The sequence below is a fragment of the Ostrinia furnacalis genome, unplaced genomic scaffold (genome assembly GCF_004193835.3).
Source record: "Ostrinia furnacalis isolate ACB-3 unplaced genomic scaffold, ASM419383v2 OfSCF0802, whole genome shotgun sequence".
Lineage (NCBI taxonomy): Eukaryota > Metazoa > Arthropoda > Insecta > Lepidoptera > Crambidae > Ostrinia > Ostrinia furnacalis.
The window spans coordinates 940,928-967,024 of NW_021131041.1; the positions used below are offsets into that span (position 1 = coordinate 940,928).

Consider the following 26,097-nt stretch of genomic DNA (forward strand, 5'->3'; position numbering starts at 1 on the left):
TTTAATTTTGGTTTTAAGAAATTGTTTGCCAATGGTAATTTCAGCGTCCATATTATGTACTAGGTACATAAAGTTTTATAAAACATCAAATGAAGTGTAAACTTCACATAGTGTAAGACTTCGTCTTTGGTAGGTACACACGTGCGGCAAAGTGCCGGTCAGTCAGGTACTCTAATGCTGGGCCGTGTACATACAAACATTTACATTTGAATAACATGCATTTTCCTTATGTAAGAGACATACCTACGCCCGTATTCACAGACACCAATCACAGAGCTCTATACAACGCTGTGCATTCGATTTGCTACTTCACTTAAGCAAGTATCGTTTGTGAATACGGGCAATACATATTTAAATAAGAATCCAGCCTATCGCTTAACCTGTTATTTAGAACTACGAGTATTATGTCTTTAAAATATATTCTCTGTAAAATTTTAAATCTTGAATCACACACAATTGAAATTATCGTTTGTATGAATTTAAATTGTCTATTTGGGTTAACAAATAGCGAGGATTCCAGTTCCACGTCCTTAAAACGTATAAGTACATATTATATATTATATATGTCATATTTTGTATTGTTAAATAGGTACAACATCAATTCGATAATGTAGAAGCTACATAAATATAAATAGTACACATATTTTTTTCAAGCGGTGATAAGTATACATAATAAACAAAATACAGCGAAAGTACACGGCCCAGTGTAATTAATCACAGCACAGAGATGAGCGCAGACATCGCCTAGCCACAGATGCGGCGTGTGATATTTGAGACTCATACTTAGATGTATTTTAAAATACATACTCGTAATGTATTAGTAGGTATTTAATTGTATAACTCTTCACGTGTTGGTTGTGTTCTGGTTTTTTGACTGCTCACCACTGTGTGGTGACAGATACATCAGTTGGTTGGAAAGTTTTGTAGTTCTATACGTTCAGATGTCGGCGGAGCAGGGCCGAGGCCGGGCTGGCGGTGGCGCGAGTTGTCGAAGGTCCAGCGGCTGATGAAGCGCTCGCGGCGGCGCGACCGGCCCGCGGGGCCCGCGCCCGAGGGCCCGGCCGCCGGGCCCGCGCCGCTCGACGGGCCCGCGCCGCTCGACGGGCCCACGCTCACCACGGCGCAGTTGGTCGTCGCCTCCGTGCAGCTCACGAACGACGCTGCGGACAAAAGCCTGGTTACGCACACGCATAAGAACCGCCACAAAGCCAAGACTTACAAAGTTCACGTTGCCGCTGAAGAAACCCAGCAAAAAATGCTCGAAGACAATGTGCCTGAGTGGATGTCGAGCTGCGAAAATGTGCTGAAAGTTTTCTTTTCTACCAGAATGTCACCTCATAAAAGGATAAAGTTCCCACAGATTCTAGCGTCAAATTAAGCAAAACTTAGTGAACCTGAGATATGCTTATTATCCGGTCTGACGGACACCCGATCGCCTTAAGGATAAGATCGCTTTCGAAAAAAATTATATAAACTTATTAAAATTGTAATTTTAATAACGACCGTCGTCGTCAGCGAGTCCATTAAAAGTTTTCGTAAATGGCGCATAATGGACAAACCCTGAAAGATCGTTGGAAACTAATCGAAGGCAGACAACCTTGTTTAACAGAGAGTTAATCCGAACGGGTGAAGATCGTACTCCGGGAATATTCCATTGCCAATATTGAATGTTTGATTTGAATGTTAGAGGTCATGATGAGTAGTCAATTATGGCGTACCTAGTCCCATTTGTCATTTGTTACCGACATGATATCATTCTGAGTTGTTTGGACTTCACTATGTTATATTCGAAAATGCAGGATGCTCATGAAATACAAATTTTAATATTTCTGTAAAAAACCTTGAAATAGGTTAAGTATCTCTTTAAGACAGAAATTAAATTAACGAACAGGAGAGATAAGAAGAAAAAACACTATTAAAGGATCTTCTGCATTAATGTACGCTGTATAATTGTACGAGGTCTTGCGTACGGCAGTAACGGCTTAACGCGGGGAATAAATCCTTTATGGGCAGCGGGCAAGGTCGCGCGGATCCCGCCGAGCTCTTAAACCGGCTTAAGAGCGCGACTCGCAACAACCGATAAATCTCGCCCGTTCTAATTTTTTATTTTATGTAGGAAAAGGCCCGAGAAGCCGCCCCTCGAGAAGCCTCAAGCAGTTGCCCACGTTTTATGCTAATTTTGTGTATCTTTTATGGCGCTTCAGATTGGCTCTATGTCAAACGAAATGTACATTTCCCTACAAACACTTCAATGTACTCAAGGTATTGAAAATCAGACAAATGTGCCTGTCGTGAAAATTCTTTGCTCAGAAGATAATGTCAATATCGATAAAGTTACAAGAAGCAACAATATACCTGTTTTTCTATACAATCCAAGCCGCTGGCATCATCAGCTTATATAACATCTGTCTGGGCGCTCATTAACATTAACAAGCTTATAGTGTCAAGTCGAGCTCTGTGACGCCTGCCCTGGGCCGTAACAATGCCGCCTAAGACGTTTCTATTGGGAATAAGGCGTGCCTATTGTTCTAAAAATAAGAAACATTGTGGCAGTCAATGTGAGATTTTCATGACACGGGCCAGCTCTCAATGTCAAGCTTCAACGACTCGCCAGTCCGGAGTCGAATTAACTAGTCTGGTTTTATGACTATCTCCCGAAAATGGTCGGTGGCTTAGCTGTTAGGCTGTTATGTAATTTGATTCCATTTTTGATGTCTCAAATTAATTAAATAAGAACCTTCGTATCTGAAAGCTTTGCGATATAAAAATAAATTTAGGCATTGTAGCAGACGGCCTTTTTTTCTCGTTTAAAGTGCTTTGAATAACATTAATAGGTTAACAAGAGCGCGGCAAAGAAATCGAAATGTGGAATGGCCCGCAATGATAGCCGGGTGAACTTCAATTTGTCCGGACGCCGGCAATCTGCGCGGCGATCCGGCCGGATAAGTCGGGGGAACGGTTCCGGAGGGAAAATACCGGTCGCTGCTATGGACAAAAACAAACTTGTTTTATGTTTCTTTAACAAGTTGACGGACTTTTAATAGTTAGTCAGTTATCTTGTCAGTTAATTTAAACAAGCTTTATTTAATAATGGTGGTCTCTGTGGTCTTAAGGGCTTTAAAAATACGTAACTTCATAATATTGATGATGAAAATGTAAGGATTGACCGATACCGTGGCTTTATTATCGACTCTCGCGACTGATAAACCTTAGAACTCATTATTAAACTTGCTCCAGACACAATGTGCCATTATTATGCCAATAATTAACGCCAACGAAACTTCCTTGTAATGGAAAATGATAATGAAGGGAAGAAAAAACCATTTAATTTCGGATTGCCGTGGGTTGTGATGGAGCGACCAGTAGGCGCTGGTTTGATCCAAGTGGAAATGTAAATACTGTCAATTTGACTAAATTGCTTTGAAAATTATACGAGGAAAGGTCATCATGATTTATGATCACGCCCGTAACAGTTACTATGAGTATATCATCCGTAGGTATCCCAACTAATATTATAAATGCGAAAGTAACTCTGTCTGTCTGTCTGTCTGTCTGTCTGTTACGCTTTCCCGCTTAAGCCTCGCAACCGATTTTGATGAAATTTGGCATAGAGATAGTTTGAGTCCCGCGAAAGAACATAGGATAGTTTTTATCCCGGTTTTTGAAACAGGGACGCGCGCGATAAAGTTTTTCTGTGACAGACAAAATTCCACGCGGGCGAAGCCGCGGGCGGAAAGCTAGTAATAAATAAATCCAAAAAAGATATTGCCATATTTACAAATGCTTTATCTTTTTTAACCCTTAAGGTGTGAGCCGTCTACAATAAATTGTAGAAAGTTATTGCAGCGGAATGATTGTCTTTTCCAAGAAAAACAACTTGATACAAATTCGTGATATTAAATTTCATCAGGAACATCATGATTATGCAAACCAAGAGAACAAGATGCCGAGCTGTCAGAAAAACCACTTCAGTCGTCCGAATGCTTTTGAATTTTGTTTCCAGAGACACGAAAGTAAAAAGTGGTGCGACGCGTTAAGAATAATTAGAAAGATACAAAGATCAAAGACGTCGCGCATTAATTAGTGTTTGATAAGGGCGCGGAACACTGAAGGCGTGTGCGTACGACTGGCTGCTAGCCCCGTGCCAAGGTCACGCTCACGCTCGCAACGGTACAGTTAGGTCGGAGGGGTCTCCTCCCACAATGTGTGCGGTAAAGTTCGATGTCAAAAAATATTTTCTATATTTTTCTTTTTCTTGACTAAAATACATCTCAAACATGTTGTTAACTTGTCTTACTTGTCCCTTGGTCACCTATAGCTTCACGTGTAAAAAAGATGAACGATTTATATGGGCGCTTAATGAAATTACATATTGACCTTGCAATAAAATAAAGACCACATTGCTATAACCCTTATGGGGTTAAGAAATATAACCACGACTGTATCACGTAGCCGTGTGAGTGCGGCTCGCACACAAAGACGCGGGGCTCCTGCTAAAATGGCTGCTCAGAGTGAATGAGTCCATTCATCGTTTGCAGCACCCCCTGCACACATGCACACAGCAGTTGAAGCTTGGCGCCTGCACACTAACTCTTGGGGACTCTTGTTTTCAACGGCATCGTTTGATACTTTGTCACGGTCAGTGTTACAAAGTTAGCTGCAGAAGAATTCAAATAAAGCAATATCCTCTATGTCACCGCACTATTATTATATTTAAAGTGACATAAATTAGATCATTTCAAATTAATTGGCAACGTAATAGTTCTACTCGTAAAGTAATTTATTTCGTGCTTAGGTAAACTATAGAATAGAATAGAATATTGTTTATTTGGCACAATACACAATGTAGGCAGAATACAAAATAAAACATACAATATAGAACTAAAAACCCAAATTAAAATAAAGAGTGCCCTGTGCCAAAAAGGTCCCTGGCTCAGCATTAGTCGTGACATTAAAGGTGCCACGACACTGATTTTCAGCAAGGACCTTTGGGGCACTGGGGTCGCCGTAAAAAATTAAAAACAAACACAGATTACCTATCACAGAAATACAGACAGTCAAATCATGAAACAATCAATTATATAAAATAAAAATAAAAATAAAAAAAGTTCTAAAAGTGCAAAATGTACAATTAAAGATGACCCACGCTGAACCATTCCATCAAACTAAATGACAGGGGGACATTATATAGCTAGTATTTGGAACTAAGTATTCAACTATCGCGAAGACGAACCACCCTCCATATATCAAGAGTTGCGGTCTCATTACAACGGTCACATAAGCGCCTTAGCCGCCCTAATTACTACCATATTCTATTTGATCTAATCTTTAACATGTGCGCGTTACGTATTAAATCGGTGGAAAGTTTTGTTCGTTTGCGAGGAAAATCTTTGGGATAATCACGATTCCAAAAAAAGCTGTAGAAATCTGCGCTTCATCTGAATGTCAGACTACTTTTAATCCTAGAAAACCATGCGCCTTTCTGAATATAAAAGTTTTATAAGATTATCTCGTATTCACGAGTTCTTAGATAATATTATAGCGATCAAGTGAAACCTCTGCGGACAAAAGATACGCCCATTTAAATCGAATAAAGTACTGAATTCTAAAAGTTTATTCTAATCTCTTCCGCGCACAAACTGGGCATAGTATTGAACTTTATTGTTTTAGTCTTCTCAGTAAATTATTGGATTTCGACTTAAAGAACTTTTATATCCATAACACAGTTAAATCACTTGGTTAGAATATAAACTTATAAAAGACTTAAGTTTATTACTATCGCAAGTCTTCATGAACTACCTAAAGTTATTTAACCGTCAGACTTGAAATCCGCACGCGAGTTACGTAATAAATATTCGTCTCTTTAAAATAGACATGATTGTCACAAAAAAGTTTTTGCTTTCCCAACGGGATCGCAATAAAAACCATCAAATATTTTCAGTGATCGGTCAAAGGGAGTTTATCAAAGTGCAGCGTTTGACGAGCGGGCGCTGGCGGGCGGTGTTTGCCGACGTAAGTCAATATAGGCGGCCGGCGCGGCTTTGATATGGCTGGAGCGTGAGGCGAGTGACAACAGTCGACATAAATGGCTAAACTTTGCGAAACTGGACAGTATTCCACTCACTATTGGCATTAAATGGATTTTTTTTACTGATCCATGTAAATAAAGAGATTTGCTTGGCATTAAACAAAAAGTTACCTTTTCTATTAAAATGTAATAAGCTATCGCGTTTGTTATCAAGTCGTATTATTTTTTATCATTAAATTTCGGTTCGTGCAAGATCAAATTAATTCAAAAGTCACAGCGTATAAAGTTGTACACCGCTCCCTGGCTGCCCACGCCACGCGCGTCAAGAAAAACATAGCAAGAAATGGCAAATTAGAAAAGTCCCTAAAACCTTTCGAATAGTCCGAGTGTACGAAATAAGAAAAGTTTAGTGCCGAAACAGGTTCGTGCAAAAGTTGGATTCCATCTACACTTTTTCTATGAATTCCAATCTCAAAACAAATACTTAAACCATTTTGTTTGCTTCAAGTTAAGAATTTATGGATTTTAATAATAATATAATAATAAAGGTGCTTATTTTGAAGGAGCTTTTACGAGGAATCGATTTGTTTTTCCACGCGAGCTTTTATTCGTTGTTATAAGTTGGATTGGCGTGAAGGCTATCGAACAATAGCTAAAAGGTATAATAATATTATAATCCTCTTAACATTTCTTGAGCCGTAAATAAAATTCTTGTACATTATATTGATTGGCCAGCGTTTCATACGAATACAAATTTTTCTAAACGTGCTTTTACAAGTTGATACAAAAGTGGGCCAAAAAGTTAACTAAGAGTAAGTAGTAATAATCAAATGATAATAATTAACCGTTTACTTGTATAAGTTTCAGTATTAAACATAACTTATTAACAAATACCAGATAAGGAGAATTGAATTAAGAACTTTTGAGCACTAGGAACTTAACTGTAAAGTTTGCCATTGTTTCATGCAGTTCTTGGGATGAAACTTAATTCTGTAGTATATTTAATATTATGGAACAAAAATCTCTTAGCTTTAGTTAGTTTCTAAGTAGACGTCAGGTTTTTAACGTCTGTTCGTTTTAGAAAAAATACGCCATATTGACAGCACAAGCTGTGTTTTAAGAAGCGAATTGTGTAGCTTTCGAACTCTACTGACTGATGCTGGAGGACCGCGGACGTTTCAAGACAAAAGTTGTTATACACAGCCAGCACATACGAAAAAGACTGAATGAAGACTGTTGACTGTTGTAAAGCTTTGACCTCAGAGGCTGATGACCATCCCAGAAACGCGCTGTGAGAACTAAAAATAGTCTAACTGGAGCAAACATTTGACCTCAGGAGCAAGATACAAGAGTTGACGGCCACACACTCGGAGTGGAGCAGGAAACAAGCCTAGAAGGAGTAACGTTCCTTTTTTTTTGCTTTACGCATACCCCGGGCCGCGGGGGCAGCCAGGGGTTATGTGGGACTCTCCCCGCCAGAAGGACGGGGCCTACCCACTAAAACCTCATGGGGTCCTCTGCTAGCGCGATATGAGGTGCACATAGGGCTTACCAGGGGCTTAACACCACGTGTGCACCTCGCGCATCTGCCGCAACCGGCTCCCTCCAAAGCGCGCGGAACACCCGCGCGCGCTCTGGGACTCACTTCGTTGAGGGCCTCCTCCCCCCGGAGGGTACCCCCTGTGAGCTTGCCGCCTGTGAGGCCTGCTCCTTGGAGGAGTAACGTGAATAACTTACTTGAGACGACGCTGCTGGCGCGCGCGGGGTGGTAGGCGGTGGGGCGCCGCAGCGCGACGGCGCGGCGCGCGCGCGGGCGCAGGCACGGGAACGTCTGCAGCAGCGCGCGCCGGAAGTTCTGCCCGCTCAGGCAGTACAGCACGAAGTTGATCCCGAAGTTGCTGTTGAAGAACAGGATCGCCACCTGCTGCAGCGCCGACCACCGCCCGCTGTAGTCGTTTGTGGTCTGCTGAAGAACGACTAACGTTACCACGGCTTTGTCATCACAGCTAATGGGGATTTGGGACTTTTGGAAGACCTTACAAAGATTAAGTCATTAAAATTAGATACTAGGTACTAAACTTTTAATATGTATACTACCTAGATAATCAACCTCACGCAGATGACTCAGCGATAAAACTTTCTTAATTTGTAATCTGTTACTTCGCCAAAACTTTTAATAAAGGTGGATCTACCTAGACTCAAATTCAACACTGTAATAATTATTTCTACCTAACGAGCGCTCAATAACAACCTATTAAAAACTTTGCGCAACAATATACAAAGTCAAGCCGTAGTGAATTTTAAAACCTGACATGCGATCCTGATTTGTAAAAACAACTAAGCCCCTATTGTTTCAAATTGGTGTACGAGTAACATCAAACTTGGGAATAATATTGTTTGAAGTATCCCAGTTGCTGAAGACAGATCAATCGAGACCTTGGCCCGCCGGGGAGTCGATCGCCAGAAGTTGCGAGTAATTAGGGACAGGACGCGGACACCCGTGGGACTGAACCTTTGGGGCCTGTCATTGAGATAAATGATAGGACACGGTCTTGAATCGCGTAATAACCACAACTCAAACTGATCCCACTTAAAATTCGTTTATCGTTAAGGAATTTGACGATAAATAGATTGAGTCTATATTTAGAGTCCGCGAAGTTGTAAAATTACGAAGGCTGTACCTACAAAGCGGACGTGGGTGTGGTTCCCGCAAGAACGTCACTTTTGAGGGCATGTTAAGGAATGATGTAAATCGAGTACGAGTATGTTGAGTCCAGTCCAGTTAAGAACAATCCAACAGTTTAAACCAGTACTATAAATTACAATAACACATGAATTCTAACGCCCGGACCTAAACATTTTCACGGCTAATTTGACTATTACACAAAAAAACGTTGCGAAGAACTCTATCTAAAAATATCGCCCCCACCCTAATGGAATTGGCAACTATCAACATGCAATTACTTGCTAATGCTGTTGATATTTTGCGGTACCTTGAAGGTGACCGGTAATACTTTTATTGGCTGTCGCCACAAGTTTGCGGAGGGTGCCTCGATACTGAGACGCGCCCTGTCTGGGGCATGCGAAATAATACCTTCTCCCATAAACGGTCAAGTTTACCCAAAGTTTTTGTGAATTCAGATCAGGTGGACTGCCGTGAACGATTCAGGGTCCTAAACAAACGACCTGACGCGCGTGTCCGTAATCAGACACTTTTTCATAAGCATCCCCGCCACAGCAAACAATGTAGGTAATTAAGTGCTATAGAGCCTTCGGGTTATATCAAATTGTCCACTGACAAAAAGAGGATTTGCAAATTTTTCCACCGTGACGAAGTAAGTCCTGGTATTTATTATTCGCCCCGTGGTCAGCGAATGAAAGAGATCCCGAACACGCCGTTTGAATATTGAATTTTATTGAATGATTTATTGTGATCCCGGTGTAGGTTGGAACAATCGTTCTATTTATACCTGAAAGCTAATTGGACAAGTTTCATGTAAAACACGGCACATAAATGTTATCTTTTAACTAATTTTATTGGTTAAACCTTTCACATGTGCCAAATCAAGCATACTATATTGGTAAACGTTTCGACGTTAATATATTCCGTCAATGATTTATGGAGGGAACCTTCACTGTACTCGTATAAAACACAGCGCATTCGACTATTCAATGAAAAGATGGTAGTTATTCTGGTATTTTTGGACAAATTAGACGCGAAGATAGTAAGATTTGGAAGCATAAAGCATTTTTAATCTAATAAGTTCCATTCCAATAAATAAGGCTTTGATTAAATATTTCTAAGTCAACAACATAGATTAATCAAATTACTTGTTATTGAGAGTAATGCTGCTTTAACGTAATTACATAGAAGCTCCGAGTAAATCGCGGCGCGGTATCAAAGCTCTGGGGAGCTACGAGTCCCTCAGTCGGTATTGGCCCGGGCTAATACACAGCCAATAAACAAAGTGCTTTGACCGCTGCCGTTTGCGGTGGCGATGCTAATCGATAGTTAATGCGTTCCGAACATCGCACAAACTATTTCCCCAATGATTTTGGAATGAGACGTTATTGGATGTAAGAGTACTCATAGTTTGGTTCCAACTATGCTCTAACTATACTAAAACCAGCAAGCTTTTCAATTAAAAGAAGAAATCTACACGCCACAGTATTGTAGCTTACAACGGCACGTCGCGTTCTCGACAAAAATATTAACATATTTTTTCATATTAAAATATGAATACCTTTCCAGCTAGTAGGTAATAGAATCGAGAAGATTGTTAACTCTTTCGGAAAAAAATAATAATATGTACCTACCGTTAGCTATTCCAGTCTGGTATCTACGTAAAAGTGATATTAACAAGTTGAATGGATTCGGAATGTATTGAAATTCGTTTTTATGTAATGAAAATGTTCCAACTGCAGGCCTTTCATTCTTATATTTAATGTTAGGTGATCCATATTAGACATGTTTTTCGTTTAATCATAAATGTTAGACGCGAATTATCATAAATCTGATAACAGTGCGTTGAAAATAAATAAATCCGTTTTATCAAAAGCCTGATGAATAAAACACACATCAAAACGGTCTGTCATGCACGGATACACACGCCGCAGCTATAGCTACACGCTCGTTTCATGGAGGCCCCCATAAAACTCCGTAATTGACTATTATGGTAGACACTACAAGCTTATCATGCTTTCTCTATCTCCGCTTTGTTTTCTTTATAGAGCCTTTGATTTCTATTCCATTTACTCGTTGATCGAAGTTTTATTTAAAGGAGTCTATCATTCGCTCTAGTCGTCCCTTGTAGCACACACAACATTCACAGAGCGGCGACTGTAAAGGCTTCGAAATGGGCTGGCTGTAAATCTGTTTGATGAGAGGGACAGTTCCGAATGTTAACACGAGAGCCGATTTCCATTTTATTATTCCCGCGTAACGATTCGGATGTGTTTCACACCTGAGCCCATCATTACACGGCGGCAATGTGACTTTGGATGGCCAGACAGATTATTCGCGAACGAGCGGACTTAAACAGTCGACAAACCTTTTATTACACTCGTATGAACACAATCATAATACGTAGGAAAGAAACCTTTCTACTACTACGAAGAATTTCTTTGTGAATAATATTTTTAGGTGTAGGTAGTATTCGATGAAAAGGTCTTAGAAATTGTATTTCTCTAGACCATATATCAAGAAATGATATTACCTACCTCTTTCGAAATCACAGCCACAAATTAAGTACAGCAGTTTTGATATTAAACGATAAACGTATCTCAATCGTGAAAAAAAATCAATTCTTCAAAGGATTATATTTCACCCTTCTCTAGACAGCTCTAGACAGAGCAGTTAATTAATGGGTAAAAGCGTAAATCTGCCTTTGAATTAATAAGCAGACTGCAGTATCGAATGGCAATTATCGAAACGAAGGGTTAAAACTATCCGTTCGTAGACTAATTAAAAGCGAGCGGAAATAACGTTTAAATTCACTGTAATTAAGCGGCGGCAACGTTCGACCGTGTGATATTCATACAAGTGACGGGAATTACACATTTGAGTCAGGGTTACAGGCTTTATCAAAAGGTCACGTACCTACTTAAAAAAACATCTAATAATGTGTCAGGGGTATCCTGATACTGATCAGGTGCTAAAAATTAGCTGTACTAACTTTGAACTTTCATTACTGTTTAATTCTTTTCGTAAGAACATTTCCTATGTAAAAGATAATGGCTAAGAAGCAGTATCATAATAATGATCCTGACAAAAAACTAATCTGTCTGGCCTTTGTATTTGGAAATTGGTAAACATTTATTTAAAAGACGGAGTAAAATTAATTTTCACGTGCTACGCTTTTGGTAAATAAATTTAAAATGAAAACTAATAGCGAAGCTTACTAGACAATAAGTCACATCGTGTTTTAAATTTAATTTTCTCTTGCGGTGGTTACCGTTCTAGATTTATGAACCTAGGGATCGGTTTGTCTATGTATTGCGATAGGTAGATAGGTACTTTACTTCCTCTAAAAACAGATAAGTAAAAACATAATGTGACATTCCTTTTCATTGTGCTACATATTATTATATCATGATTCATAAAGCATTTGATGTGTTCCGAAACTATTTATAGTAACGATAACTATTTATTAGGTTGCGCCTGATTAAATTAATCGCGTGAAAGTTTTACGAACAAGTTTGGGGCAATTTCGGTAAACGCACAACTTTTGCTGTGGGCCGAGGTAGGGCTGTGTCTTTTGTAAATGGCACGGTTATAGGCAAATACTACGATTATTCCATTTTATGTAAAAAAAGGTTGTTAGCAATCTTAAAAGGTGTTTCAGAAATTTTAAACCCTTCAGGGCTTTGGGACAAAGTGAAGCAAATCTAAGTATTTTAGTTTCACATGTCGATACTTAAGTCTTTTTTATTTACTTAGCTAAGTGTATTAAAAAGCCGCTTTCAAGTGAGCGCAGCCTGTAAAGTAAGGGCTTAGGGCACAATAGTCGAAGCCTGCGGGGTCGGCACGTACCAAGCCTCGCAAAAATATCTACTAAGGGCTGATTTTTCAATCGTCAGATATCTTTTAACTGAAGAATAACCTTGTCATTTTGACATATTTCCCATACTAAAACTGTCATGTGCCAAACTTATTCTTCAGTTAAAAGTTATCTGACGATTGAAAAATCAGCCCTAAGATAATAATTTCTTGGAATAGGCCGTCTCCAAACTCAATATTTTTTACAGCGACCGAATGTTCTAGCTGTGTGTGGAGGTCAAAAAGATTTTAAAAATACTTCCTTTTACAAAAAAACTCTGTTTACATTTATTTGCCCGAAATTAATAAACAGTCCCATAATTGTTTTCAAAATCATTTAGACTTAATGAATCCGCAAATTAACGTTGTTACTTAATTAAAAATTTTAGTACTTAGAGAAGGTTTTCTAATTTAAATAAACATACTTAATTGTAAAGTCATCCGCCATTTAAGTTGGCGTCCCCGGGGCCGCGACCGACAGCGGTCTGTCTGTAAACAAATTGTATGTTAATTCTGCGAGCACCAGCCCCTGTAAGTCAGTTAGATAATTGAGAGCGCGGGTTTTTGTCGGCCTCATCGAGACGTCCCGTCACGGAGCCGGAATCTTTTGTCCCGTATAATTATGGCTGAGTTAGCATATCTTGATTGTTTGCTTGTAAACAAACGGAACTCCGATCGAACTTCGCCTTAGCGATTTAAAGCCCCGCTTTCAGTTCTAAATGTTTAACAGTGTAAGGAGCTGGTTTTATGTGTATTTGTGAACACAAAAGCGTTATCTGCGGTGATCGAGCCGCCGATACGTCGCGGCACAAAGCGGTTTGTTATGTTAATCGTCATTCTGTGAGTCGCGACTCAAGTCAACGTTCGGAGACAACGGGCCGGAGTTTCCGCCAACGTTTCAATACAATAGATATTATCACTGAGTCTATTTGAGGCGTTATTATTACATGTCATACAACATATTCTTAATTTGTTGTCAGTGTCTGCGGGGAGACAAACTGCCGTGTAGCCATATACCATGTTTGTTGACGCATGTTATTAAGCGTTAACTATGTTATGGTATCGGAAAATTCAAGTTGAAGGGCAATATTATACCTACAGAAACTAAGTAATTATAGTCGTACCCTTTTACTGGGAAATGTTTTTTTTTTTTTTATCCACAACGAGGAAGCTCTTGGCCTGTATCTCACCTGATGGTAAATGTGATTTCCTGTTTTCTTTGTTCATGATGCGTAGTATGTTTGGATGCGTAATATGTTTTTTGTTTATTTTTTTAAAATTCAGATAAGTCAGGTCATTTATTATTCGTAATGTAAAAAGGTAGATACACCTGATTCTATCAAAACGTACTTATATCGACAATTTAGATAGTCACGCTCTTTAGTTAGTGATAAGAAATGGTGTATGAAGTGAGATTCGCGGTCGCGCGGCGTTTGGTCGATGGCCTGATTTCCTATCATATCTCAACTCTAAGGCTATATGAACGTTGGATTGATGCTCTATCAGAGAGATATATTCAAGGCAACATATGGAGCAAATCCAGAATAAATTATAAATATTTGCGCCTAAAGGTTCACTATTTAAAAACTGTTCGCGATGTGATGGTCCACACGCACAAAGCACAAAACCATTCGAATTTCTTTGTTAATAGTGTTCTATTCTAAAAATACGTTGTAATTTGAATTGGCACTCTAATTTTGTTCGTCGTCGATTTGTAGGGCGTACTTTGATGAGCTCAATCGTGCGTTTTAAGCTTCAGAAAATAAAAAGTCATCTAATTCGATAAGTAGGCTTTCCCAGCTCACACGCCAGTGTGTACGTATTTACGCATCCTTATCTGATTACAAAGGCCTCTTAATGATCGCTTGGCGTGCTCACGATACAATAACATAAGTTACTCTGCTACACTCGCGAGGTGTTCGCTTACGAGCATTTATTTAGTGTATTTCTCACTTGAAAATATCTATTGCCTCAGATGGGGCCTTTCGCACGGCGGGTGACCACTGAGCTTATCTTAAACCACCGTAGTTTTGTAAAGATTTTAATATGCTATCACCCTAAAGCAATCATAACTTATTTTTAAATATACGACTCCTATTGTACCTACCAACTTTCAAACCCATTAGGCAATCTAATAAAACATGGTCACGACTCACGATGAAATTGGAACTGTCAGTACCGGTGTTTTAAAGTCGCAAAACGAAGTGCAAAAGCCAGCGTATTTCAATTTATTTCTCAAAGCGCCCCGATGTTAAAAAGAAAGCTCAGAAAAGTATTAGACGTCATCGTGATCTGGGTCGAACAAACTAACCGGCGGATTTATTTATTTTCTAAAGCACATTCGAGAGTGGAGACGGTTGAAGTCGAGTGGGTTAATCTTATCTAGACCAGTCTGGGCGCTGTAACTGAACAGCAGCTGACTGCTCTTTAGTACTCTTCAGATTGAAATGTTCTATCATATAAGGATTTACTATCTTCGGGGCGCGGTCAGTCGAATAGGAGTAATTGACACTGGCTATCTATAACAACCAATGTATTTTATTTTATCATGACCCTGATAAAATAAAATACATTGAAACTTGTAAGTCTTTGTACTTTTCGATACTCGTAATGGAAAGTTTTGTCGTTTAGAAAAGTATTTCGAATTCTGTATAGTTAAGTGCCTTTAGGGAACTTATTGGCAACCCTTTTAACTGTTTTGGGAATAGACATGGAACTATCTTAGAATGTATTATTCAAATAGACCGCTTATAGAGCACTCAGATGTGATATTAAATGGGACTCATAAATAACGTTGACAGCCTGGCGTGGTGTTTGAGGTGAATATTGCATTTATTGCCCTTTTCGCGGGCGGTGGAGGGGTTTTCAGCTCTCAAGTACGAAATGAAAGGAGCTTAAGTCTGTGAGAGTGCGTTGTGACATGAATGTAACGCGACGGCTCCAGTGAACGTTTGTGCGGGCCGGCGGCGAAGGCTATCGAAACGGAAAGTAATTACCGCTCTCGTGTGCTTTCAGGCGGCGCTTTTACGGTGGAAAGTTTAAAACAAGTGACAACTTTTGTCTGCAGCTTTGGGTGGCAGCAACAAGTGGTAGGCCCTGCTGCATTTCGCATGCTGGTTGGAGATTTGACTTAGCCGCATAGTTTTGTTAAGAATTACAAAAGTTCTTGCCCTTTTGTTTTTTGAAAATTCTCGTCCGTATTCACAAACTATGCTTGCTTAACTGAATCAGCAAATCGAACGCACGGCGTTGAATAGAGCTCTGTGATTAGCTCGTGTGTCACCTTGTGGGCCCACGCGCACCGAGAGACCTCATAGTAATATTTGTGAATAAGTACGGGTGTCTATTTCAATTAAAATTGCGCTTGAATAAGTAATGCTTGACTTAACTTGAACTGATTGATTCCCAAAACTAGATCCGCAACTATTGTTCAGAATACCATCTTGCTCTGAAGAATCTTCTCAAAGAAGTCTTATAACAATAACAAGCGTAACACTCAGATTATTTATACGGATCAGTGGCACGGTAATAATATCATACAGTACTGTAACTTCATATAAACAGACGAAACGAGAACTTTCTTTCGAAATTCAAATCTCGGTATGCGCTCGGTATGCAAAAGTCGGGGGTGTCGCGAATGTGCCGAATGGACGTCGGTGGCCAAGTGTTAAAAATGACAAAACTAATTGAATTTGACTGACCGTCATTTACGGTCAAATTGGTCAAAAACTAGTCAAATTTACATTTTCAGTCAGTTTGATTTGAAATGAAAATTATATTGTATCAAACCAGCTTTTGCCCACGACTTCGCCCGCCCGAAATTAAAGTAACACATCATTATGATTATTAAAGTTTCGAAATTATTTAAGTAGTTTTTATTTACTAAATTAAATCTACTAATCACAAAACGACACACATTTTTAACCTATTCCATTCATAAAGTATTTTGTTTGTCTAACTAAATAAAAAAATACAATCACAAAACTAGATAGAAATTCTAAGTAGGCAGATGTAATTAAACTGGGTACTGTAGGTGGGCAGCCCTACCGCATGTTGTCATACTGTGACGTACCGCGCGACTGTTGACATTTATTTCAAAAATATGGCCGAGTTGGAATACTGTATAGATAGTATTACCGTGACAGTGGTCTTAAATCTACTTTACCCATACAACATTGTATGAACTCTCAAACCGACGCGACCGCGAGATAAAAAGAACCAACTATTGATTACAAGTGGAAGCCCCCAATATTATCTGCCGACACCAACATACAAGTTGTATTGTACAAAGAACAGCTTATTTACTAAAACAACTAAGTTTAGTTTCTAGCACAGTTTTCATCTCGAAAATGTTCATGAAGTCTTTTCTTCAAAATACGTGGAAGTGTTGAACTTGACTTACACTAAGTACTTGAGAGCTTTTAAAAAGTTGGAGCAAAATGAAAAATGGTAGTCGGATTGTTTCAGAAACATAATACTTTACAACAAGGATTATTAACAATCTGCTGATAGTGAAGTATACCAAAACATAATATGAATTCCTGGAATGTCGTGTCGGATTCGAATCTTGTTGTTCTTAAACGACATCATACCTACATCAGTGAGAAACGCGTCCGTTAAATCGACGTCAAAAGAAATTCAGGCCCTACAAATTTATTTTATTTTATTTGATTTTGTTTTATTCAGAAAACAAACAGCTTACAAATATATAAATTGCATAGATACAGTGTAGTTGGTCAAAGTCTATAGTTTTCACCTCTATATAACAAAGGGGTATAAAAATTAACAAATTTTAATTATTATTAATTGACATCAAAATACATGAGACCCTTTACGCTGAAGCGGGGCTTCAGTGACGCATTTAAGTACAGTGAGCCTTCTAAAGTGCTATAAACAGGTGAATAATAACAAAAAATACTCTACTAACAATTTAATGGGACTTACTAACCACACCGGTCGAAATGTTGCTTCTTAAGTAACTCAGAATTAGAGACTAAACAACTTGAGTACATATTAGTTGAACTTGTGTTTAAAGTCAAACGCTCACATTTTTATCGTTTGCTAGTCACGGCGGTAAATTAAATCTATGCGGGTAGCGTACCTTCGTCAATCGAGTGTACCCGGACTCTTTAAATCCGTAAATAATAAATGCCTTGTTACTGATAGTTATGGGTTTCTCTTTCCACAGACAACTCGACTATTTGCAAGTTATGCCTGTTGAGACGTTTCATCTTTTAATTAAAGGAGTTTACACAGCTTACAGCGTAATGAAGCCGAAATTATAAAGTTTTGTAAATCGGTTAAAATTAAGTTCCGGTCATAAGTTATCCCAAACCTAAGTAACCTAGTAAAACATTAATAATCTTCTTGGTGCAAGTAACGTTCCTACATAGGTGACGTAGGACTCGTAGACGACGTAGAACCGTTCCTACATGTAATCCGCAACCAGGACAGTGTAAAAGGACAGTTAAAAGGTTTTTTAGAGGACATTTGGAATGAAAACTTTCGATATTACTTTTTCAAGGCAATTAGCGACCGCCCGGCTTAGGTCGGGTATAAATTAAGCTCTCAAACTTTACGCGTGAATAGTCTTTGTAATATTAGGTACGTCTTGAATGTCTTTAGAAACTTTCCACAGTATCTCAAATTACCTTTATAAATAGTATTCAGTTAACCAATTAAAAAGACTCAAATGCCAAGCCGATTAAATTGTATAGGTGGACGGATCTGCTCACATCCACAAGTATAGGATGAGATATCCCGATTTATTTTACTTTCACGGCCGATGTCCTGGGGCGGCCCGCGTTATCTTTATTGTACAAGGAAATACAGCGGGCCTCGCACATTAAATGTTTATGATCTTCCTTCTTACGAGACGTGTTTTCGAGTTGAGGGTGTGTATACTCACTGTATAGAATATTCAATGAGGATCCTCTGGTAAACACAAACTAAACTTTCGGGTGCAACGTGTCAGAAGTTAGTGTTTAATTTGTTTGATTTGATTAAACGGACGTGCAAGTATTGGAAAAGACCTTTACATTTATTAGTGACCCCACTTCGTGTGCGATATTAACAACATTTTCGAGGTTTTCCACGACTTGTGGAATCCGCTATTGCAGACGAAACGAACTACAATAAAACGACTGAACCTACCAGGGGTCCACTTTCAATAACTATTCCGATGGAACATCAAACAATGAACTACATCCCCGATATGTGATTGTTTTTTTTACGCGTCTGTCCCTTTTATTTGGTTACTGCTAAATGGCCGTTTACAATGTTCTCAGTAATTAAAAGTGTTGTGAAAGATTATATCATCTTGTCATCTTATATTATTTGGAAACAGAATGTAGTCAGTATAATATGTAATAGTAGTACCTACTCGTAGTTGTAGCAGTGGATAATTCGGCTTAGCTAGGATAAACTTATGCTAAACTTGTAAGTGTGGCGAGACCCGACACCCTTCATATTGATGCAATGTAGAACATCTGTGTCCACACTCGCTCATCTGCCGATTTGTTGGACAAAAACGTCAATATTAGTCTTTAGGTAACGTAGAACAGAGCCTTGTACTTTAAAATTTCATTTCGAGGTAGGTATAGTTAAAATTTCAATGTTATGTTATCGTATTATTAAAATGAGTTTCTCTTTTTACGCTAAAAAAACACCGTCTTTTTCGGGCGCCATGGATAAATTGGTTCAAAGACATGATAAGCAGACAGAGGGTAATTAGAAATTCCTAAGGGTGTCTCAGTTTTAATGGAATACTAATAAAAAATAATTTCTTCGTTATAAATTTACTATTAGAGTTTAAAATTAACAACGAATCATTATAAGAGCTAGTCTTGCTTGGTATATGAGTATACCTACCTATTATAATAGTCATAGATGTACTTTTTCCGTTCCAATTTATATTAGGTACCTATTATACCTTTTGCTGCCTACAAAAGTGCTCGGGTGTTAAAATGTTGTGATGTGTTCTGAATGAGACATTAACGAAATAATATGCCAGACTTGATTGTCGTCGAAATGTATTACTATACATACATCTCCAAGGTTCATTCAGTGAAAGGTAACAAAAGAATATAAGATGGATTACACGAAAATTCTGCTTTTCAATACCCTTTTGATATACGGTTTATTTATAGTTATAAGTTATACTTTTGTGATGTTGAAAAGGGTCTTTATTACACACACACACACACACATGCATTCTTTTTTTATTTTTTCAAATTGTGAACCTAACAGGCAAGGATCAATAAACGCCTTACAAGTAAGCAAAAAAACGTTCATTTACTTTGTTAGTTTACGCAAAAGGTCTGAAGCTGAACACACAGACACCTCCATTTCTCGTGCCGTCGTCCTTCAGCGGCGTTATCAACGTGCCATCCCCGGAGGAGGTCAATCCCAAATCTTCGTAAATCTTTGCTTAAGCTTTTCTAATCCGACAGATAAGAATGTCGCTTCACAACATTGAGATATAATGTACTAATATTACTTCAACTGTTAAATTCGCGATTTATCTAAAATTGTCATTAGGCTTTGACTACCTATCTATCAATGTGTCTGTCTGCCGAATTATATGAAAGGTCACAGACAAGAAACCTTTTAACATTTTAATTTCTTTTACGTCTGAGTCCTATTCATGAGTACTCAGAGATTTAATTATTGTGTAGGCAAATCAAATACAACCAATACTTCAAAGTACTTTAAGAGACAGCTTTTTGCAAATTACCGACCTTGATTTATCGTTTTTATTTAATAAATAATATCGATTGCTTTAATACCTAATGATCATTTTATTTTTCCACTTTACTTCAACTTCCAATCATCAATTCGAATATGATCATTTTAGATTTTTCCAATACACAGGCCATATGAACCCAATGAGATTTTGTCGCTTCTCGTATCTGTTACATTTCTTTCGATCTATAATAAGCTCATGAAAGTTTTTCCGATAAGACGTTGATAAGTTTTTTCGCGAGCTCAGACGGCTCAGGCGTTGAAACTGTATTTATAGACGAGATGTCCAATAGCAATTATGTTTAAGTTGGTATGTAAAAAAATATTCTTGTGTTTGACTTTCGCAATATTAGCGGTCTAACCGCAATGTCTACCGTCGTAAAACACACGTGATCGTCGCTCGTCAGCGCTGAGGCGGCGATCCCGCCCGAACAGTAATACGGATTTACTTCCAGCTCTGTTATCCCGTTTTTCGCAAACTCTTGTTTCTTTCACCTCAAAATGCTAAGGTGAAATGTTTGATGCTCGGTTTGTACAGGACCATTTCAAGGGTGGTCCCATTTAAATTTAATAATAGAAAAAACAACCCCCAAGGGTGGAAAATTGGGGATGAACTTTTTTATACGCAATATCTCCGCCGATTATAAATCAATTTGAACGATTATTTTTTTGTTGAATAGGTATTATCAAAAGGGTGGTTTCATGCGAATTTTAAGAAAATATTTCACCCCCAAGGGTGGAAAATTGGGGATGAACTTTTTTATACGCAATATTTTCAATTTTTAGTTTTTTTTGTGTTCACGCATTTGAAGTCGGTTTTATTTTTTTTTAAAGTTAATTATGTATGTTCGTTTTTATTTATCTCTTAATATATACCTGAATTGTACAATTGTTTGTTATCTTAAATAAAATAAAATAAATATCAGATGAACGATTTCAATCTAGTTGAGTCTCTCAGTTGTGTAAGCGAGCGTGTAATCGCGTAGTAAACAGCGCTCATTAATTGCGTCCAATGTAGCGTGCACGCACTGAAGCCCGTGCAATCACATCATGAAATGAGTTGTGTGAATGTGTACCTGCCTGTCGGGAGTAATAACATCGGACGGCCGCTTCCGATCGCTACCAATCGTTAACGTGTACCTACTTATAGAGCCCTTAATATGAATGAAATAAAAGATAATAATTATTAAATTATAATTTTTCTTCTTCAATTTCAATTCAGTGTTGTTGTACTAAAATGCAATTAGGCACATGTTACTTATGATGCTTGTTACTTGTGACAGATACGGCGTCATTTCAAATTAAAGGGCGCACTTATAAATTGCGGACCGCATATAGGCTTGCCAGACGATACCAGTGAAACTTTCTTTTCTTTCGATAAACTCATGTCTTTTTTATACGTACCTACATGTTGTATGTCTACGAGTCTTATTAATCGCTTTGTACATCATTTATATTTACGGTCTGTTCTAATCTAGTTATATTTAGAATAAAATACTGTACAATTCGACATAAGAAGTCTCAAACCTTAGAAAGTTATCTTACGTTACGTATAGCCTGCTGATCTGATAAATGCGATGAGTTGTATTTTTTTGATGGTTTGATGTTTAATCTCGCACTAACTAAACCGATTCAGATATTAAAGTCATTTCAGCCACAATTGAGGAGTTATCATCCCCTTAACGCCAACTTTTCGGCAGAATATGGTCCCCATTTTTACGACACAAAACTTGTTAAAATTATTTATGGAACATTTTGTATTGAAGTAAATTATTAAAGAGCAAACCTCACTCAAATCTTACCCTTCCACTAAACTTCCACATGGAACCCTTCTCAGACTCGCTGGTAATAATGTGTTTCAGTAATTAGCCCCGCTAATATTACAGGCCTCAGGATGTAGCCCCTGTTTCACAAGTGGTTCATGTTACCCTAATGAGTTCATTGCTTACTAATTGGACTAATCTGTACCGCGCACCTCCAATTATGTAACTGTCGGTAATTAATCCACTTGTATTTAAATTGAAATTCATACATAATCATGATATCATTTACTAGATTCAGTTTGTAACTATCTATTGGTATAATCCATAGAGCAGAAAGAAAAACTGAATTCCTTAGGGAAATGTTGAGGAAATACGCGTCGTATTTCCTGTCTTAGAATTTCATATTACATAATTGTTTATTTTTCTTAATTTGTATTTGATATCGGCCCATAGCTTGAGGCCAGTTAGTGTGTTTCGAAGAATTATTTTTGTGCCGCTTTATTTTTTGTACCGAAGGTCACCGTATTTTAGGGGAATATCTCGCATAATTATGCGTGTCGTTATTCGATTCGAGAACATACTCGTACTTATTAATATGTTACCATTGCTTTACCTACTTACAGTGAGCCTACATAGTTTTAAACTTTATCTTAACGCTTATACAAAGCGATGTGTTATACATATTTAAGTAAGAGTCGCTAATGAACTCATTTATACTAATTTGAAACTCGGCAAAGCCCGGTGGGCACGCAAATGGACCGGGCGCGTACGTGCCGCGTCCTGCCGGGTCCTACACGAGCCCATCGTAATTCTGCCAGAATACATTCATCATCACGTAATCTGCCCTAATTTGAGCCTCACCGAGGAGAATATGTTGATTTTGTTTTCGCAGCTTAATTTCGCCTAATTGATCTGTAGAAATTACTCCGTTTATGAGTTTGAATAACTTTGAAACGTCCTTTTCATTTTAAACTCGCAGAAGTTCCAACCCGTGAAATATTTAGTTCATAACAATCTACGAATTCATTTTTCGCTCAGGTATTTTACTAACTTAATCATGACTAGGTACATAATTTTCAATATTTTTTTTTATTTTTTTTTATGTCTGGAGTCTCGCAGCAATAAAAAGTTATGGGCGTTTTATGTACTAATTCAGAACTTAACGGACACAATCTTTAACGGACCAAACTTGTGATAGGGTTATAGTGTAATTTTAACTAAAGAAATATATTTTCTGTGTACGATATTAACGAGGGTAAAAGTAGATTGATATTTGTTCAGAAGTACGTAATAAAAATCCTCGAAATATAGCGCATTAATTTAAAAGGAATCAAATTTCGTGTGAAAGAAAAGAATACTTTCTTCTCGGTCGTAGTCTTTGTGACCGAGCAATCTGTATTTATCTGTGTCGACTAAACAAAAGGTCATTTTGTCTGGTTCAAGGCCGTGGGCGTCCTCTGAACATTTTTACGGCCGCGTTTGGACGTTTCGTGCATTATATTCGTCTACTTTAAAAATAAGGAGACAGCATGTGTATCTCAATAACACTCACTAACAAAAAAAAAACATCTCTAATTTCCCTTGAAACTTGAGCTACTTTTAGACACTGATTTCCCGAAACCTTTTTCTTACGAATTCGCTTTGTGTGAATGTTTCCACAAAGTTTTTCGCTTATCTACGTTTCTCAGAACGTCAAACTTGCATAGAAGTTAAACGGTAGTTTTCTAACAACAATCTTACTTCTTACATAATTTTTTTCTCGTTATACAAAGACTACAAGGCTTCAAATTTTGTGATACTCTGAATTGAGTAAAAGTGTTATTTATCATCAAATTTCTTGTTTGCCGCGAATCGTCCGCAAGACGAAAGATCTTTCAGCTCGCTCACTTGAAATTCATGGGCTACATCCGAATAACGTTCTGCACGTGAAACATTTTATCATAAAATGTCGCTTATACCTTTTTTGCGGCTTAAATCACATCAATTTTTCAACCTTTCCATTAAAATAAAAAGAAATATTTTAAAAATTGAAGCTGTTTTATCTGCCGCTGACAAATAATTAATTTGTTCAATTTTATAGGCATTTTAATTAGACTGCCTAATATTTAACATTAAATTATAACGAGCTATATCATTAAAAATCATAACGAGCGTATTCCTGGAATTTATGTTTTTAACTAGATAAGATATAGTATTTTGGAGTCCTTTCAATGTTCAGTAAAATAAGTATTCTGATATAAAGTGTACAGCTTTTTGGTGTCATAAGAAAAAAAATGGTGTCCAACTGTTGTAAGGAGAATCCTCCGAAAACCGTAAGTTATCGCGATGTGGCCGACGCTGCTTTAATTATACAGCGACCCGCGCTATTTCCGACCAATCTTTACGATTTTTTCTGTTAATAATGCCCCATATATTTTATGACTAAGAACGGATATTAAGATAGATTTAATAAAACGTTCGAATTATTTGGAAGTCTATTCGTGGCGAAGTAACGACTCGGTAATAAAGTTTTAAGTAAAAACTTCAAAATACACATGTTAAACCAAGAAGCATATTCTCTAAAATATATTGAAGCGGCACCACGGCAGCTCCTCGGTAGTTGCAGCATCAGTTCGCCAGCATAAGCAGTTTCAGCTCAACTCCGACGTTTTTCAGATGGCATACATTTAATAAATAAAAAGTAAGATAATGGGCAACTAAATTGCGTGCTTTGAAATTTTATGACATAAAATGTGTGAATTGGAAAAATAATAAAGAAATGTGGTTGAATATATTACTTTATTTGATATAAGCAAAACAAAATAAAATAAACAAAAAGGTATAAAATAACAAAAAGACAGTCACGGGAATAAAAATAATAGTAAAAATGCCGTCGCTCTGCAAGGCAACACAGAAAAAATGATGGATTCGGCTCCAGGCAAAGATCTCGCTCAGCACCGGCTGCACCTAGGGCAGGGAGGGCAGGAGTCGGGTCAGGACTTACCATGTGCAGCGCGTACGCCAGGATGCGCATCGTGTAGGCGGGCAGGTTCAGCACCACGAAGACGGACGACACGATCAGCAGCATGCGGGTGATGCGGTTCTGCGAGCGCGGGCAGCCCACCACGCGCGCCACGCGCCGGCCCGCCGGCCGCTCCGCCTTCACCAGCTGCGTGCGCGCGCGCTCCAGCCGCCACACGCCCGCCATGATCCACGAGTTCAGCACCACGATCACCAGCAGCGGCAGCGTGAACGAGACGCCCGTGTCGATGATGTTGAACCGCGCCGCGTGCTCCAGGTAGTTGTAGTCGATGTTGCAGTCGTTGGTCGTGGGCGTCGCGAAGCGCAGCACGGGCAGGTTGATGAGCAGCGAGGCCAGCACGATGGACGCGATGACGTGCCGCGCGCGCGCCACCGTGCACACGGCGTTCCTGCGCAGCGGGTACAGCACGGCCACGAACCGCTCCACCGTGAACGCCACCACCAGCCACGCGCTCAAGCAGCTCGTCACGTACGAGGTGTATACGAAAACTTGACAGAAGCCCGGTTCGTGGAAAACCCCCGTTATACCCAACGCGTTCAACCACGGGGGCAGAAGCTGAACTAGAAATACGGAATCTGAGATCGCCAACGCGGACAAGTACTGGCTGGTCGATTGCAGTCGGAGCTTGCTGGTGAAAAAGACGGAAACGCACATTCCATTTCCCAGAAGTCCGAGAAGGACTAACATGGGAGTGTAGTAGATGTTCAGCGAGCTCGCCACTTGATCCGCGACATAATCGACGAGCGTGAGGTTCGGGTACGTGAAGTTATCGAGCACGAAAGTTTCGTACAGACTGTAGTTAGAGTAGTTGCCCGTTATGAGGTCGGCCATCTCGCGGCGCCCGACCGCCGCCGCGGCGCTCGCCCTCCGACTGTGCCGGGGAGCCGCGCGCCGAGCTTTTATAGCGACGCCGACCCAGGTGACCACTGTAGCGACGCGCTCCGCCCCCACGTTCAACAAGTAAACGCACTCACACACCACCCCGTTGCACTCCCGCTCTGAT

General features: G+C 38.9%; 2 protein-coding genes across 2 annotated transcripts in view; one reads left to right on the top strand and one right to left on the bottom strand.

Annotated features, from left to right (window-relative positions):
• Positions 1 to 25,951, bottom strand: NGR-A18 (neuropeptide receptor A18). The gene is made up of 4 exons (XM_028300841.1): positions 25,056 to 25,951; positions 7,766 to 7,991; positions 1,100 to 1,160; positions 1 to 1,024 (listed from the first exon to the last, which is right to left on the bottom strand). The coding sequence occupies exons 1-4, from the start codon at positions 25,923 to 25,925 to the stop codon at positions 904 to 906; spliced, it is 1,278 nt and encodes a 425-aa protein (XP_028156642.1). The 5' UTR covers positions 25,926 to 25,951; the 3' UTR covers positions 1 to 903.
• fry (microtubule binding protein furry) overlaps positions 1 to 26,097 on the top strand; it is a 208,825-nt gene that overhangs the window by 123,794 nt on the left and 58,934 nt on the right. The gene's annotated exons all lie outside the window — the stretch shown is intronic.

Coding starts and splice junctions, on each gene's coding strand:
- NGR-A18 (XM_028300841.1), bottom strand. CDS start 25,925: ATGGCCGACCTCATAACGGGCAACTACTCTAACTACAGTCTGTACGAA. Junction 7,992..25,055: donor TGGCGTACGCGCTGCACATG/GTAAGTCCTGAC, acceptor GTTCTTCAGCAG/ACCACAAACGACTACAGCGG. Junction 1,161..7,765: donor CGCCAGCAGCGTCGTCTCAA/GTAAGTTATTCA, acceptor TTTTGTCCGCAG/CGTCGTTCGTGAGCTGCACG.